The sequence below is a fragment of the Molothrus aeneus genome, chromosome Z, assembly GCF_037042795.1.
Source record: "Molothrus aeneus isolate 106 chromosome Z, BPBGC_Maene_1.0, whole genome shotgun sequence".
Classification (NCBI taxonomy): Eukaryota; Metazoa; Chordata; class Aves; order Passeriformes; family Icteridae; genus Molothrus; species Molothrus aeneus.
In genome coordinates this window covers 9,361,304-9,380,228 of record NC_089680.1, presented here as the reverse complement: position 1 = coordinate 9,380,228, position 18,925 = coordinate 9,361,304, and the positions used below count along the sequence as shown (strand labels likewise).

At 41.7% G+C, this 18,925-nt stretch overlaps 1 protein-coding gene across 1 annotated transcript in view; it reads left to right on the top strand.

Annotated features, from left to right (window-relative positions):
* Positions 1-718: 718 nt before the first annotated feature.
* Positions 719-18,925, top strand: part of CCBE1 (collagen and calcium binding EGF domains 1) — a 92,089-nt gene continuing 73,882 nt past the window's right edge. The window contains exons 1-2 of the mRNA XM_066568966.1: positions 719-819; positions 936-1,016. Of these exons, the coding sequence (XP_066425063.1) occupies positions 719-819; positions 936-1,016 (182 nt within the window). The remainder of the gene's footprint in view (positions 820-935; positions 1,017-18,925) is intronic.

Genomic DNA, 18,925 nt, shown 5'->3' with positions numbered 1-18,925 from the left:
CCTGGAGCTTCTGGTACGTGTAAGAAGTTACATGGTGATCAAAGACAATGCATCTGCCCAATACTTTCCAAAGGCATGGTTGTCCTGCAGGTTCACTCCCCTGGTCCCAAGCAGTTTAACCGCGAAAACAGGATATGGTAAAGCGGGCCGGACCCGATGCGCTGTTTGTCGGAGTCTGCTGTCATTAATCTCCGTCTTTATGAATGGTGGGGAAGCGGCAGCTGTACACAGGGATAAACAGCCGTCGCAGCAGAGATGCTTTGAACTGCTCTGCTCCTTTGGGGAAGAGATTTGAGATAAAGCCGAATCTGGAAAGCATCAGTGGTGGTGCACCGAGAGCCGCTGATCACCCCTGCCGCTCCGGACCTTTCCACCACTTTCTGTCCCCCTCACCGTGGGGCGGGCACCCTTCTCCCCCTCTTCCCTGCGCTGCCCGCAGCCGGGGGGATCGGGAGCGGAGCGTGGCTTTGCGGGGCTGTGCGTTGATGTCCCCTCACTCCCACCGCGCATCTGCCGCGACCCTGACACATCTGGCTGCCGCCCCGCCGCGGGGCAGCATCTGCAGGCACATCTGGGCGCGCGCGGCCCCTCCCCGCGGGCACATCTGTCGGCGGCGGGGGGCGGCCCCGCGGCGGGGCGGGAGGAGCGCGGTCGGCGCAGCCCCGCCGCCGGCCGGGGCGGGCAGAGCCGGCGCGGCGCGGAGGGGAGCGACGGCCCGATGGGGCGGCCGGCCGGCAGCCTGGCCCCGCTCCGGCTGCTGCTGCTCCTGGCGCTGGGACACGCCTGGACCTACCGGGAGGAGCCGCAGGACGGCGACAGGTGGGTGTTGCGATAGCGAGGCTGCTTCTGTGCGTGTCCTCCCCATCTACCACCTTCTTTTTCTTTTTTCCTGCCCTTTGGGGTTTTTTTTAATACTCCGACTCCCCGCCTTGCAGGGAGGTTTGCTCCGAGAACAAAATCGCCACCACCCGGTACCCCTGCCTGAAGCCCACGGGAGAGCTCACCACCTGCTTCAGGTGAGCGCCGCAGCCGCGGAGGACGCGGGGCAGAGGGGGCGCGGGGCTCACGCGTGTCCGCGGCTGGGGACTCGCTGCCCGCGGGGAAGGCAGGGGGGACACACGCGTGTGGGTGTCAGAGGCAGGGACGGCAGCTGTGCCAGCTGTTTGTCTCCCCTCTGCTCTGTGCTAGCCCACCCCGACATTGCCACGACCCCGTGGACCGCGGAGCAGGTAACTTGGTCACATCCCTCCCGCGTTCCGCATCTCCCCTGGCAAGTCCTGCGGTTGTCCCAGGGAAGGGTTTCGGTAACTCGCTGCAAACGTCACCTCTGAGACGTTTGGAGAGAGAGGACGCGTGTGGTTCTCATTGCTGTACCGAAGCCACAGACAGTTTTTGATACGGTGAGAGAGGCTTCCTCTGACCTGGGTGTCCGGGACCACATTGGAGCTATAGCTGCATCAGTTGCAGGATAATCAGCAAGGTCATCTGGATTTGTGCTATGCAAAATGTATCTGAAGTTAGGTAGATTAATCACTCTCAGAATTGGTAACTTCTTCAGCAACCAGCTCTGGGGGAGAAATGCGGCAGAGGCCTCTGAAATTAAGTAAGATGAATCTAATCACAAGTTTTCATTTTTCAGCTATGTGTTTGAGAAACATAATCTGTTTTAATGATGATAGCTGTCCAGAGCTGTCAGTGATTGACAGTGGATGTGCTTTTTTGAAGAGCTGTACACAAAGTATGAGCACACATGTATCCCTTCGCTGATGCCCTCAGGTTAGCATTGTCCCCACAGACGAGATATTTCATGTATGAAAGCTGCTTTTTATGAGAGGCTGCTTTGTGGAGGCAACTGTGCTCTGCCTGTGTGTGTATGCTTGTATGTGACAAGGAGCCACTTCTGTATACCAAAATTACGGTAACATGTGCAGAAAGTGTTACAGAGAGTGTCCACTCTTCAGAGAGTGTCCATCTCTTCAGAGAGTGTCCATCTCTTCTGTTTGGCATTAATTCCAAAGAGCTGTGGACAAACATTGCAGCAATGTTGTCCCTCTCCCATGCTCTCAGGCTTGTTCATACCCTCTGGCAGCCACAGCCACCTGGGACAGTGTTGTGCCACTGCTCAGTTCTTAGGAGCATTAGCTTCCTCCCAGTCCCTGGAAATGGAGACCACCCTGCCCCACATCCCTTATCTTGTCTCTCCCCTCTCGCTGTGAAGGTGAGGCAGAGCCCTCTTACAAGCAGTTTTGTAACACCAAGTGGCAGCACATTTTGGGAGAGGGACAGTGTGAAGGTTTTGCAGGTTCTTGGTTGAACCTGCAGCATTTCTCTGGTTTGGGGGCAGAGCACTGGGGTGGACAAGACAGTTCTCAGTGGGGAGTTACTGAATGAAGAAGCCAGAGTGGGAGTTGCATAAGGCAGCACACACATGACCATCCTGCTCCTTTGTGCTTGTCCCAAAATCCGTCTGAGGAAAGTGATTCTGCTTTGTGTGTGACAGACGAGGACTACACAGGCTCCACTGGCAGCTATGGACCAATGTGCAAAGAAAGAAGGACTCTGTCCAGCTGCCAATTCCCACTTCTTTCATCCTTCCTGAGGTATTTCTGACCTTTGAGCTCTGGTTGGGACGAGCCTCCCTCCCCAGCTCTCCCTCTGCACAATCCCAAGAGGTATTCACTGTCCCAAATCAGCACAGTCTGTGTGGCTGAGAATTTGGAAATTGCTGCATCGACTTCTTGGTTGTTTTAGTTCAAATATTTTCTGTATCTATGACTTCCAAGTCTCCCTTGCTTTAAAAAAGAAAAAAAAAATTCCATTTCTGTGTAATCATGTATTTTTAAGGTTTAACATTTAGGCTTGGGTGAGGGCTCCATTCCTCACCCTGCAAGGTCTCCTTCGTGAGAGATGCACAAGAGCAGGGCAGCAGCTCTGAGAGGGAGCAGCTCTGCTCAGCAGAGCAGCTCTGCACCGAGCACAGACCTGAGCTGGCAGTCCTGCCCCTCGGAGCTGTGGCATGCTCTGACAAGGACCTGCAGCATCACCCACCCGAGGTGGTAAACCCCAGGGGCACCCCACTGCTCCTGGTAGCAAGGTGTGCTCTCAGCAGGCACGTGGGATTACCCTTGGCAGAACACATTTTAATCTAAGATTCATTAATACTTTGAGGTTGAGGCTGTTAACAAGACAACAGGAAACTTGCAAGTGTTGACTAATCCTGTGGTGCCTCAAGGCAGATTTTGTTTCATAGGACATTCAGGAGCTTAAGGATTCAGTTTTCATCTCTGCAATGGCAACTAACTCTTAAAGAACTTCAGCTTGGTAGAAACTCAGCTGTGGCTTTTAGGAGCTTTCACTCCAGGTTTCAGATAAACTTGATTTTGCTGTTCTATTGTTTATTCTTACAACACTTCATTTTTTATCTTCCTACACATCTTTATCACAGTATTTCATAATGACAATAGTTATGTAATTTATATACATTGTTAGAGGTAGATAAAGGAATAGTTAATGTCAGCTTCTATTTACTATTAGCAGACACACCTAACTTCTTTTCTAGGTCAAAGTACCATTTGTGTAGAAATTATACAAACTGACACAAAATTTATCTTGATATATCAGGCATAAGGCAACATGCTCTGCTACTGATGATTTGTTCTGAAATTAGTTAAATAAAATAAGGAATACATATGAAGCTAGACATCAAAATTCCTGACCAAAATGCTTGATAGAAAGTAATATCATCCTTTCATTCCTCCTACTGGAATTTGTCATGAAAATCAGCATGTTTTTAGAGCACTTCAATAAAAATAGCATCTTTTCATCACAAAAAGTATTTCTTGATTTTATTTTTTTTAACCAGATTTACTTATGATTAAAGATGATCCAAGTGGAGGACCAAGCCAGAAGTGGGGCCAAGCACTGAGAATATACTGGCATTTTTCCCTGTGGTCATAGCAACCACATACACAATCAGACATATTTTTTTCTTTTGAATGTGTGCAGTCTGGACCTTGGTTTAGTTTGATTTGTGATTTTTTTTTAATATGTCCTCTGTATTTGTTTTCATAAGAGTACAAAAGAACAGATGCAAAAAGCAGAGGGAGCTTATACAAAATCTTTTCCGTGGAAATCTCATTTAAACTTTTGTATGTAACTGCACAAAGTACGCAGTACTGATGTCCCCATCAGGTAGGTATGGAGAAGAATTTCTGCAGATTTGTTGATAGTAGTATGGTCCAATAAGACTTTGAATTCCTACTGTATGCCAAAATTAATCAAATTTTAGTAAAGTTGGGAAGCATGAAAATATGAAGCCCCAGTGTCTTGTTACTGTCTTCTCCAGTTGTTTGGATGTGATGTTAACCTGTTTAATACAGATTTCTAAACACTTTGTTGGCATAAAAAATTACACAAATGTTGCATTTTTCTCCAGTGCCTATGACAATTCAGTTTGTGCATCCTTGCAGCAGTCCTTTTTATTACAGTCCTTCTTTCATTTCCATTTTAAACAGTGCTCCAGTATGTTTTTGCTCTGGTCCAGAAGGAAAAGCAGCATCTGGGGCAGGTATTCCCTTGTTTCATCCTGATTGTGGAGCTGCGTTCCCATAAGGGAGTGGTAGTGGTTATGTCACTTCCAAGTTCAGGAGGATTAACATCTAATCTGGTACAATTTATTAATTGGAGTTTCTCCCTTCTTAAAAACCAAGCGTGATTGCTACAGTAACTGTTGTATATTAGGAGAGCTGCATATTTTACTCAGTTAGAATTCAGAGAGTGTAGTGAATTATTCAGAATCATTCAATATGTGCACTTAGAAATATTTTCTAGTGGGAAGCTGTTAGGAGTTGTAGGAAGATTCAAGCATGAAACGTGGGAAAACAAGAATATTTTCATTGCCTGACTATGGCCATCTCTTTGCCTACTAGACACTTAAATATTGTTGTGAGTTGACATGAAAGAAATAATCTTGCTGCTTCTCAGAAAATTTTTATAAAATGTTAAATTAGGAGACCAGCAGCCGTAAATCAGGGAGGTGGACATTTGAACCTGGATCTGCACATCTGGAAAGAACACTTTAGCCATTGCCTTCATGGGCGAAGGGAAGATTTGGGGTTTTTTTTTTCTTTTATTCAGATGAAACTGTTAGTCTAAATTGGTTGACAAAACTGATTATTTTTAAAACAAATACACTATTGACATGGTAAGAGAAATTATCCATCTTTCTCTAGCATCACTGTAAGTAGTCTCCAGCATTTTTTGCTGAAAATGAAGCATCCAAGGACAGGTTATACCCTAATTTTGTGTATATAGTGATGGAGACTTCACCTGGTCCTTCCTTCTGCAGCAAGGAGTAAACAGTTTAGAATTAGGGTGCACAACAATTCTAGGTAATGATGGTGAAATGTTTATGAAGATGAACCAACTCTTTATATATATCTCCAAACAAGCTCCATGTTGTGGAACGTAAATCTTGGCTAAGAACTTAATCTGTAACTTTTTTTTTTTAGTATTTTGCAAGCAAGATCTTTTAAAATAGGACTAACACATTTCAGTGTAGGTTGTCAGCTTCTTCATCTGATAGTTAGCAGCTACAAGTATGTTGCATAAGTCCTTCCAGCACTTCAGGTTTCAAATTATGCTGTAAAAAATTGTTCTACATGTCCTAAAAAAAAAGACAATTCAAATGTATTGTGAAAGAGAATGCATATATATTTATACCCTCCTTTGTTCTGATGATAAACAGAGATCGCAAGCATTTCTTTTTACCCTCTTCAATGCTGATACTGCTGTTGAAGCCTACTATTTTTTATAGACTGTATAATTTTGCACATTCTTAAAAGATAAAAGTAATTGCAAAGAAGTTGGATTGTAGCTGTTTCACAAAGAGCAGCACTTTCACTAATATGCCCTTGGGGACCATATGCAATTCCTGGTTCCCAGATACTCAGCGAGCATGTAGCAGAGCTTTCCAACATGAGAAAAAATTGCTGTATATAGTTTTGGAGCTTTCAGCTGGAGCAAGCAGGGATAATCTTTGGTCATCTTATCTTCTGACTTTACTTTTCATAAATTTCTTTTTTATAGTTGTTATTGCATTTCCTCTCTGAAGTTTTGCTGACTATTCCATATCATTGAAAGAGCCCCAACTGATATAACAGTTAAACAAGCAACTAACCTGATTAGAGCAAACTACTGCCTAATCTCCAGTTATCTTGAAGGGAAATACACTCCATAGTAGAATTTTTCTGAAAATGTAGAGAGAATATGATTTCAAACTTTGTATTGGTTTCAGAAAACTAAACATACAGAATATACATATATATTCACATTTTAAAAAAAATCTTCCAGGTAATTGTCATCACAGGTAGAACTTTTTACATATCTATGAATAAAATTTTCTTCAATGCAGTACTTTTTTCTTTTCTTACAAAACAGTGTATGCTACAATGGTGCCAAGAGATTCTTCCTAGCTTTCCTAGATTTTTTTTTCACTATTGCTTTTGAAGTAGCACTTTCAAGCTGTATAGTTCTGACTGCATTCAGCCCTGAGTTTCATTCATTGATTGCCAGAGGAACAGATTGCTCATAGCTACTGAGACACATTGTGAATATCTGCTGGTTAAGGGTAACACCAACGTCATACAGCTGCCTTTAGGCTTCCACACTACACTTGGGTGGCCGTGACTTTCTGTGTCACTTTTCTGTCTCAGGTGCTAAGAATAAGAAAGCAAATTATTTCTGGGTTTTGGTGATGTTAGGGACACCTGAGATCTCAGCAGACGTGGATGATACTGGCTGCAGCAGAGACTCCTGCAGCAAAACGCGGTGCTCCTTTGGGTTTCCTGTGCAATGTCTCCTCTGTACAGCCAATTCACTACAAAATGAAGCAATTTAATTAATGGTCTTAAAGAACGTTGCGTAATTACTGTGAGTGGTGCTCTCAGGTACGATGTGCTAATTAAAGGATGAGGTCAGGCAAGTGGTCCTTCACGTAGGCCAGGAGTTTTTGATGTTCACATCAAAGCAGTTTGGAGAATTTTAGAACTGGCAAGCCAAGAGCTTTATGATAAGTGCCCTGCTTGGTGGTTTGATTGATAATGAAACCCAGGTGCTTTGCATTATGGTTTTCATCTACAGAATATAGGGTTAAATATGAACTGACTTTGCTGGCCGTGTCGTCTAGCTCAGAGACTCCAGACAAACCAAATAGTAGCCCCAGGGCCTCCCATGCCTGATACGAAATAGGTAATAAAAATAGGCCGCCAAAGGGAGCATGACGTTTGTAATTATCTTAAGTATTGTATATGTTCCCTAAGGTCAGGCTGTTTTGTCCTTAAAAAAGTGATTGTAGTCTCTCCTGCTAACAGCAGGATGTTATTAATACTTGTATTACTGCTCCCATTGTGGTAGACACCCATTGAGCTGAGTTGTGTTGTACTGATTGCAGACAAAACAGGCAAGACAGAAAAGGCAGGAATGGGAGGAAAAAGATATGGAGCAGCAGTGAAGAGAAAGGATAAAACACCCAGGGGCATGGAGCAAGCAGAAAAAAGAACTGATACAGCCATAAAAAGAAAAAAATTCTATCTTTGTGGTGGTTTGTGTGACAGATACGTGTATGACAGAAGGGAGGTAATCACTCTCCAAAGAAGTATAATTTAAATGCTCCCAGGCTTCTATTTAAATTGAACCCATAAAAACAAAACATCAGCCAAAATCAGACAAAAACCCACATGCACGCACTCCTGGGAGGATTCCTGTTCTCCCAGCTAGACTTGGAGCTAAGCTACAGGCCCTGATGCATCTTCCCTTGACAGCCTCTCCCCTTCCTTCCTTCCTCAGTCTGGAAAATCTCTCTCCCTCTCTGTCCCTCTCTGTAAAGTGTGTGTCTGTGCAGGAGCAGGAGGGACAACTTACAGGCAGATATTTAAATTTCCCTTTCAGTCCTTACTCTGTCCAGATTGCCTGCATTCCTTGTCATAGCAAAGAGGTTTTTTGGAAGAAGTTAAGCATGAAATATTTAAAGTACTTGTGGAAAAGTAGATCAGGCTTGCTAAAGATCCCAGGTAAGACAGGATTGCCCATATTCTGCTGTGAAAGCCATTGCCCAGTACAAAGAACATGTGAGCAACAGGTTTTTTTGAGACCTCTGCTGTGCAGTTCTGTTTTTCTGTCATTGCATGTGTGGAAGTTACTGCATGTGGGGAACAACATCACACGAAGCAGGTATGAGGGAGATGCCTGATGTTGATGTACAGTAAGTAGTTACCCTATACCTGGGATAGATCTCATTTCAGATTATGCTCACTCTTGTGCAGTGCTGGTCATTTGGGCAGGTGTGATTTTGGGTTTCATTGAGATTGTGGTGAATTCTAACAGTCTTGAGTTTAATATTTTGGTTTTGCCTCCACCTCAGTGACCTGAGTCCTGAGATGACTTTTGTCTCAAAGTGCGAGTCACTACTGAGTGCTCAGTACCCATGTCACTGCAGCTGGAGCTGTTGGGGATGGCACAGGGCTCTGTAATGAGTCAGTGACAGGGAGATGGGTCTCTCCTCTCTGGAGACCTTGTGTTGCTTACATCTCATGCATATGGATCACTCCAGGGTTCCTCTTTTTAATTGTGTCCACCATCCCAAATGAGCAAAGCTGACTTTGATTTGCAGTAAAAAAATGCTTTCCCCAAAGTCTGCTCAGATTTTTTTTCTCTGTGTTGTCCATTTTCTGCTTGCTCGGTTTCAGTTTTCAAACTAATAGGAGCTTCTTTTATGAACTAACAGTAGCAAATGTCACCCTGCTGCTCAACTTTGCCAGTTCTTCTATGTGGTTCCAATTGTAAGCAGAAACAATGGAAAGCAGAATCCATGCAATCCTGACTTGATTTCTTCTTGGCCTAGTAAAAAAAAAGCAATTTGTTTTCATCTCCTTGAGAGTAGCTCTGTTTAACTGTTGAGGAGAAAAATAATTTCAGTTTTAGACAGTAATCTCAGAGCTTAGTGTTTAGAAAATCCTTCTCCCTTAAAGAATGTTTTCCATTGTGTTGTGTTGATTTCATTGCTGATCCTGGTTCAAAAAATGAAGTACAAGACCATCAAGCATTTAGCATACATCCAGCTACTGTAAATAATTTCTTCTGAGTTTCTTTGTTAGTTTCAAGTTCTAACCACATTCGTTTTAATTGACAATCTGTGCTGTAATTGAAATGAGGTGAAATACACAGTGTTTGTACTAACTGTATTAATTTTAGCAGCCACTCAGTAGTAAACACACATTAAACAGAATTCTTCTCCTTCCTTTTCAAATGGACTAGGAGATAAAGTGGTGCTGACACAGTGTTTTAAGTGGGAAAGAGACGCAAAATCTAAACTATAATCCAAGTTTTTAAGTGGATCATTTTTGGAAAAATGAATAAGCATATTATAGGTCAATGGCAAGTTGTTGTAGAGCGTGAGTTTGGAGAAATATAAAACAGTATTCATCTGGGCTAGAATATATTTATCTTTCTAGGGAAAAATTATTGGTGCATAGCTTCCAGCATAAAGTAGCAGTGTTCATGTTGGCTTCATTATCTCACTATCAGCTGTCAAGGACGAAGGCTGACCACCTAATTCTCTGTAACAAAGTGTGCGTGTCCAAGAAGTTGTACTGTACAGTCTTCAAAATGGATGAAGAAATACATAAAGTATTATCATGATATCTCATGAGAAATGGATGACTGCTGAAAATACAGAAATTTGTGAAAGTACACCCAGGATAAAAGTGTGCTCAGAATAAAAGAGAGAAAATAACTTTATTGGATGCATTTTTTCTTTGTAAATAACTTCCTGCCCAGAGCTCCAGTGTCTTCGCAGAATGTTAATATTTCTGTGATCACATTCAACACGTTTAATGTATGTTGTAAACCGGACATCTTGCCTACTCAATAAGATGTTATTATCATACTCAATTTTCACTAAAGAGTTTATTATCATAGCTGCATGAAAATGGTGGTGTCATTTCCTAAACACTGCTCTGGAATTCTGACAAAACCCCTTAGTTTAGAGATTATTGCCTTGGAGAGTTGAAACAAAAAATAGCCAAAGGGAAAATTATTTAATCTTTAAAACATCATCTGTGGGAAGAGAAAAAAACCAGGTGAAAACAGGTTTTTTGGTAGTTTATTGGTAGTTCTTAGTGATTGAGAAGTGGAGGTTGAGAAGGAGACTTGAGGGACCAGGACTAGAGCTACTGTTTGGTAAATGCTTAATCCTGCTGGGAATATGTGCTTTTAACTGCAGCTTCCTGAGGCAGGAGTAAGGAGCAGTGGCAGACGGACAATGCTGGCAGCCTGGGCTGATCTTTGGAATTCTGTAGCATGATGAACCCAGCTGCTGGTCTGCACAGTGGCCTGGACAGTCTAAGGGCAAGTGGTGCCTCAGACTGTGACTCCTGTGGTGCCTCAGACACTGATTTCTTGATGTATTACTTAATGGGGTGCTCATATGCAAAATAGTATGTTTGCTTTGGCAGTTGTATGAAGGTTATTTTGATGCATATTTGGATTTTAAAAGCTTATTAGGGTTTTTTATTTATTTTGTTTTCCCGAGGAAAGTGTATGCCTACTCTACTGGACTTGCCTGGAGAGATAAAGAGCCTGTTGCAAATAGATCGCTGGGGGGACTTTGTGGGTTTTTTTTTGTTGTTGTTTTTTGGTTTCGTTTGGGATTTTTTGTTTCTTTGTTTTTGGGGGTTTTTTTTGTTTCTTTGTTTTGTTTGTTAGTTTGTTTGGTTTGTGGGGGTTAGTTTGTTTTTAATTTAATGAGGTTTGGGGTTTTTTTAGAGTTTTCGTGCAAAAGTATTCATTTCAAGCTCTTCTCATTTTAAAATTAAGAAACATAAAATGGAACGGGGAATGTAATTAGAGAATGTGGGATTGATTTTTGTTCTACCTTATTCTGCTCGCCTTCTAGCTTGTCTAGTAGCAAACCAGAAGATACTGGACATGCTACTTCAAAGAGTGTTGCCCTGCTCAGTGTCACACTTCAGTTCCCAACATTTCTAACTTCCATCAATGCACAGTAAATTAGGGATGACAGAGGGAATTGGGACAATCTGACACTTCCCAGTTTTCAGATATTTCTGTTCAGAGTCTGCTTTAGGAGTTCAGGCACCAGTTCTTTTCACTGTGTATGGTCAATGAGGAGAAAGGGAAAGCTTGCTTCACAGCAAGCTAACATAATATTTCCTCTTAGTCTTAAGACTTAAAGATAAATGGAAATTTTGCTGTCATATAACCTCAGCAAAGAGCTTTATCCACTAGGTTTTGTAAAGACAGACCTGCATTCCTGAATCTCCTCTGGGTTTGAAGTAAATTCAAAGTGCAATCAAACCTTCTCCTTGTGTTTGATATTAAATTAGGCCCTTTTCCTGCAGAAATTTCTCTGTGTGGCACAGGAGCTTAAAAACATTTTATGATTGTGTCTGCAGGACTGGCCCCTTTTTGATTTTTCTTAGAAGCTCACCTCTGTTAAAAGATGTCTCTCTTGGTCCCTGCATGGGCACTAAAGAGGTCGTATGAAAAGATTTGCAGAGGTTTGCATTTCCATAGCTCTGCTGACTTCCCTGGACCTACACCAAAGTGCGTCAGTTGGGGAATTCTTCATAATTATTCTTAGCATTCCATGAAAAAGAAAAAAAAAAGAATGCAGAAAGATGTTAAAGCAGATTGAACACATCTTACCAACAAAGCGAATTCTCTGCCTGGTTTTCCAAGCTGAGATTGTTGGCTAGAGTCTTGTTTTTGCTGTTTGTTGTCCTCGTGCTGACCCACACTTGAATTTGCGGTTTTATTGACCGTGCCTGGAAGGGTCCTGGATGGTGCCCTTCCAGATTTACATCAGAGGGAGCACTGTGATCCAGGGAGGCAGTGGGGTTTAACCTTAGGAGGGCCTTGCCAGGAGTCGAGTTCTAGGTCCTGGGCTTCATTTCCCTGCTCCTCAGGGAGCTGTATCATGCCAAATTCTGCTTTCAGTTACCCACTAAAGTTCTCTATAGGATGTCAATATTACCTAATTCTCCAGCTATAAAATGGAGGGGAAAGTCTAATTTATGCCTCACAGGGAAGAAAGAGAACCTGAAAGCTTATGCTGAAGATGTAGCACTCCTGTTACAGCAAAGAAGATTGTTGTAAATCAAATGTTCAAATAACTTGCTAGACTTTGTTTACTTTGGTGATTTGCTGTCATTCCAGTTCAACAAAATACTACTGTTTGAGATAAGAAGAAAGAATGCACATTTTTAAAAGTATATTTTTTCATACCCACCAAGAGACAAATTAGATTTTTGAGATGTTTTCTTATGTTTCAAACGTATCCGGAGTATTTCCACAGTGGGAGTAAGCTAATGGTACATCACTGGAACATCTCCAGTGAAAATAACTGTGGCAGAGTGAAAAGAGCAGTAGAAAACAAGTAGTCAGGAACAACAATGGCAAAAATACACATATATTTATTTATACATCCTTGTTTGCAGTATAGACCTCTGGATATTTTTAAATACCAATAAAAGTAGACCTCAAACATTTTCACTGACCTTACAGTCATTACATTTATAAGTAGTTCCAATGAAAAGAAAACTCTTCCAAGAAATTTTCCTCAAGGACTTGACAAAGATTTAATACAGGACAAATATATTTTCAGGATGGAATGAGAGGGAAAACTTTCCTGTGTTCAGATTCCTCTTAATTGTGTATTAGGTCTGAAGATCCTGGCTGTATTCCATGTTGTTCCATTTGTTGCTTGCCTCTGTAAGGCTTCTCTTTTGGAAGAAAGAACCAAACAAATCTAGCAACCCTTTTATTAAATGCCATCTTGACCTTGCTTCCTGGAAATATAATGGCCCAAAGGATGAAAAATAACAGCAAGTGTTTATTACTGAAATCCAGTCTCAGTTGTGAGAAGATTAAGTGTTTCAAAAGATTTAATATCCTGCTTGCTTCAATGGGATGCATGTGGAAAAGAGCTGCAAAGCAACAGAGAACTGGAAATGGCTGTGTGGTGTCTTGCTCTGTAGGCATGTGGTTGATATTTATGGGAAATGCTTGAGAACATGAGTTTTAGAACTGATCCTAACCACAACCCTATTTCCCTATCAGGCTGCTGTTGGGAAGACTTGGACCATGTATCCTTACATTGTACCAAACTATCTGATGACAATGCAGAGATAAGCAGAGACTCCCAAAATATGGGTTTGGAAGTCAGCTGTCAATTTGGTGTTTTGCAGGTGAATACCAATATCTGAATGAAAAGCTACCTTAATCCTGATTTTTTTGGAAGGAAAACTGTAGTACCTAAGCCCATTTGTATGTATGAAAAAGTTTGTTGATGAGGAAGGTTTATCTGGTGAAGCAGAGTCTTGATAAATAGAGAAGTAGATGCAAACTTCTATTAGAAATAAGTTTTATTTTTAAACGTACTAAACAGCAGATTTTAAATAATTCCAAGCTTTTCCTTATTCCTGGAGACAAAATGAAGTTGTTTGTCTTTGGAGATGCTTTTCCGTCTTTTACTGCTGTATTGTAGGAAAACCTTCCCCATTTGAAAGACTCCCTGAGACATTTCGTGATGCCTTTATGAAATGTAGCTTAGTTTATTGGGCAGAACATTTCTTTTGCAGCCCTTCCTGAAATACAAGTTTTATGAGGAGATGCAAGGTGTTTTTCATTATTTGGTAGCAGATACACAGACCATGGCAGATTATCTGCCTGCTTTACTCAGACTAAATGCACATCTTTAGAAGATTTGAGAGGCACAGACACCTGCTGCCTTTGGTTTGTATTTTTTTCATACTGATTTTCATACAACTTCATTTTATAAATTTCCTTCTTAAAGAGTAAATTTTCCACAATGTATTTTTATGTTAACTGCTCTGAGGTAATTCACAGGCTACATTTAGATGTTTCACCATTCCCTTTGTAAAGTCAATGTTTAGATGGAGGATTAGCCACCCTGAGGTTTTCCTTTTACAGTATAGGGCTGAAAACCATAACAAAAAGAAATTATTTATAAACTTACCATCTCAGTTCTTGAAGTTGGAAAGGTTCTGACAATCTTTTAGCTGTCTCCGATGGCAAAGTATGGATTCTCTTGGAAGAAATTTAGGCTGAGATACCACAGCATATGCACATAAAAATGGTACATAAATTTCTCTGTCATCCAAGTGACCATGAATACTTTGTGTTTGGGTTTACTGCCTGTGTACAAAAAAATTAGCTAGAGTCAAAACCTGTTTTGCACCACTAGTGCAAACTGGATATAGTTCCATTGGATTTGATTGAACTTCTCTAGATTTATGCTGCTTAAATAATGGTGAAAATAAGATTTCGTCCCTGAAATTCAACTTTTGTGAGGTCTTCCAGTTCCCATCAGGATGAAGCAATTTGATTGTATTTAACAATGAATCATCTAACTCAGCAATTGCTGTGTATGAGCAATTAAGTTCTGTTTTTTTAGAACTCCTCTGTCTCACCATAGATTTTAAAAGTTATTTTTGATTGTTGGTTATGCAAGATTAAAGGAAAAAATCAGCAAGAGAAAAAGCCCCAACAAAAACCTAGCAAAATCCAGGTTTCTTGCATAATTTGTTTGGCTGATCAGCACTTTTGGCTGCTTCTAAATAAATAAATAAGATATATGCAATTATTCTAAAAAGTTGGAAATCCTCAATGAACTAATGTATCTTCACTAAAACCGATGAGACTTTGCATTTTTAGCCCTGTCCTGTCAAGATCAGTGTAATTTTATTCTCAGCCCTGTGATGCCCTAAGAGATGGATGATCTAACCATTTGGATGCTTCAACCCATTGAGTTTGGTAGGAGTCCAATACCTGTGCATCATCTGCCTGTGATCAAGTAAAGGGTATGTGGAACATAAGAATTAGGAGGGAGCAGTTAATTCTGATGTAAGTGGTAGAACTTTGCAACTTGATGATGTGGAAAACAAAACAAAACCAACAGGCCACAAATATCACTTTAGAATGTGATTAAGTCTGTGTTCAGTATCTTTGTAAGGTCAAATAGGAGGATGGCCTGTATTCCCACACCTTCACATCACTTCCTTGGTTCTCTGAATTCTCCTGCATTTAACAACATCTCTGAACTGCAGAGAGTAGAAAAGATAATTGATTTTAAGGTTGAGTCTGCTCCTTCCAGATGCCGAGGCAGAACATACTCTCTCTTTTTCCTTGGTAATTATCCAGGAAGCTCAGCAGTGGGTTTTTGTTACAGGTCTGCATTTTTGCCTTCCAAAATGTGTCATTTTAACTCATGAAGTTTTGTGTAGATCCCTGCAAAGTTGCCTCAAATTTTTCTTTTTTATTTGCTTGCAAATACCATAATTTTGCTAAAACAGTGCAGCAAATAAGCAGAGAGATGGAAAACACTTCAGCCTTATCAGGAGTCTCGGGAGAGTGTGTAAGTCTGCCAAAGCAGGAATTGGATATGCCCAGGAGGGAAGCCCCACCAGCATCGGAACATGGCAGGATTACACTGTCCCTGTTTCATGCTGTGTGACATGGTATGATTCAGTGAGTCTGAGAGGAAATTAAAGACATGGATCTGATCACAAGTGTAAAACTGCATTTGTGATTTTGATTTTGAACAGAAAATTAATTGTGGGTAATTTTTCTGGGACACATAGATATGGAAATGTAGAGATGCAGGACAAGCGTCCCTGAAACCGCTAGTCTGTCGTGGCAGTGACAAGGAAAAAGCCCATTAACTTGAATAAATAAGGGGAGAATTATGTCTTTTGAAAAGTTTGGTCTTCTTGTTAGAATTCAGAGAAAAACAGAGTGCTTTCCCTGGGGCACCCAGAACTGTGAGGAGGTGGTCTGAAGTACTCCTTGTTCTGTCATCTGAGAAGAGCCAAAGTATATGCATCACAGGGGATATACTGCACATTCTGTCTGCTTCAGAGATGTCATTCTAGTCAGACTTTCTTCAGTGTTTTCTTAGAGGAATATATTCAGTTTCTGGAATGTTTGTGCTTTTCTAACACTCTTGCTTGGTGGATCATCACCTCTGGTACTTAGATGTCTGGAAATGAGAGAAAATAAATAGTGGTCTAAACTTGGCAGCAATTGATCCCCAACAGGGATTACCTAAACCATTTGCTGTTCTGTGTATCCTTTAAACAGGCAGCCTGTTGTAGGTAAAATAAATTTATCTGGTCGAGTGGGAGTTTTGGGGCAATTGTCTCTTTAAGGAGATGGCACTGCAAGTGAGAAGCTTATCAGCTGGGCAAGGCACAGGGGGAAAGGTTTGGTTGCTGGACAACCAGGAACTGGAAATAAGAAAGTCAAGTGTGGTGCCACAGTCTGCATGGTGAAGTCTTTTCAGTAGTAGTGAGAAATTTTTAATACTACTGTGCAAACCCTTGACAAGACCTCAGCTGGAAGAGTCTGAGTAATCTGGTCATTAACTTGCAAGGATGAGGAGGCATACCTGGCAGAAGGCTTTCAAAAACAGGGACAGCCTGATGGCAAGAGGGAAGTAGTCTAGAGATGGAAAGAAGCAATAACCCTCTTGGAAAGGTAGAAGGCACTCCTAGTTAAAAAATGATGTAGTTATTTGAGTGACAATGAGTACCAAGCTTGAAGACATGGGTCTTGTTAGATATAGTGCCATATTCATGTGAAAAACAAATCTTCTGGATTTGGAACTGGTTTGCATGAGGAATTCTGGACATGGTGATGACACCTTGCAGACATCTTTATGCAAGCCCCCAGCTTAGAGTTGCCTTCCTTCTACTGCATAGCTCAGACAGTTTCACTAGCCAGCAAAACTGTGTCCTTATATGTGTCATGTAGCCAACTATTGTGGCCATGCTGAGCCAGGGTATTCCCAGCTCTCATGGGAAATGCCAGTGCCACCTTCAGATGTCAGAAACCAGCAGTCCCCTGTGGTCCTGCTTGCTCCAGCCGGGAGGTGTTTCTGTCAGCACAACCGGGGTGTTTGAGACGCCAGCTCAACCCCTCACACTTGCACCTGTACCTGTGGTCCTACCACTGATTACTTCAGCAGGATGGTAACCCTCAGGCTCACACAGTCATCCTCTGGTGCCTTAAAATCATGGGCTCCTTCCTTTTTGGCATTTTAGCCTTGTTATCGAACATGGTGAATGTGGGAAATCTTATCTCTTGTCTGAATGACTTCCATGGCTGGGCTCTACATCCTGTGATGGCGCTGCCTCTTTATGAACGTCTCCCTTGTCATTGTTAGCAGGGAACAAATATCCCTGGAAATAAACAAAACAAGGAAATATGGAAAATACTTGCTATAAACCAGAGCTGTGTTTAAACTGAAGGTTTTCCCAAGGAGCTTACTAATACACATTTAGAGCAGAGCATTCTTTGTCTAGTCCTGAATGTTGATTTTTCCTTTTGAATCCGAGCAGGATAACATGGGGAGTTTGAAATGTCAAGAGTCTCTTTCATGGATCTAAATCATGACAAGTCTTTTGTACAGAATGATTTAAAACCTGAAATGGAATTAGAGCCCTAATGTCATGACCGTGCACAAACTCTTGAAAAATTAAATTTTTTATTAGTTTACAGTATGGCGTTGCACTACTTTTTGAGGGTGGGGAGAAATGTTTGAGTCTGCTTTTCTCAGTACCTGATCAACAGATTTTAACATCAATTAGACAGTATCTCCAGGGACACAGTTTTGGGTAATAGCCATGATGTTGTTGTTCAAAGAACAGAACTTTGGCTCTTTATGTTGCTGTTCCAAGTGACAGTTTTGGGATTAAAAGTCTCCTGACACATGTAAAAAGAAAACTTTCTGTATGCCTGCTGCCTGCTCAAATCCAGCCTGGAGGTTGCTGGTACACAAGCTGGAATAGTTTGCCTTTGCTATCTTCCATTAGGAGAGTGAAGAAGTGGGTTGTCTCATTACGGTGATTTTCAGAGATTCTCGTTACTAGATAAGAAGAGAGAGAAGACTTAATCTGGAGGTTGACTCTCCAGTGACCCTTAAAGTTGGAATAACTGAGAAAGCAGCCGTTGCACCAGTGAAAGCTGGAAGTTAGCTGAGGGCTAAGAAAAGGGAGATTGTTGCTGTAAGGAGAACTGAACCGATGCCAGCAGAAAGCTGATACAGCAGCGACATGGGCGATGTTATCTCCCCAACAGTCATGACTGCGTTCCAGAGGCTGCAGGGTCAGACCCTGGGTTTGCTTAAGGCTACATGAAGACAAAATACATCCTTTCTATACAACTGTAAACAGGGATCCAAAACAGGATAATTAGCATTATTACAATGAGCTCTCTGCTTTGTCAAACTTCTCAGTGTGTCTCTCATCCAAGAAGGACAGAAGAGTCTTTGAAAACATAATTTCCACCACGTTTAAATGACTCAATGGCCAGAAAGAAAGTGCCTATGGTTCTGTTTTCCATAATTTGTAGAAATTGCTCTATCTAGATGATTTTTACCATGGGTAGGATTTTATTATTGAATGAGGATTTATAGGATGAAGTCAAGGCAAGCCTGTCCCAGCCATCCACTTAACTCTCAACCCAACATTTAGAGCTGTTTTCTCACAGCCGTCTGTATTTAAGGGTCATTACCACAAATGCCAGTGATTTTGGGGTAGATTCTGCTCTTTTTATTATTTTTTAGGTCCTTGGGGGATGAATGAAGAACAGTGCAATCATGAGTCATGGCAGCTGACCACCACCAAAGGCATTATGATCACTCAACAGAAAGAAGGCAAACATTGCCAAGCTTGCCATATTTGCCAGTTACTGGCACGTTTAGTCCTAGCCACAGACATGGCTAATTCTTTAGAAATAGCCACCACATGAGCTGGTAACTAGTTGCCAGGAGTACTCAGGGTGCTGGAAGATACTGGAAGAGTAATGCAGCCTCACAGGTGCTTGGTGA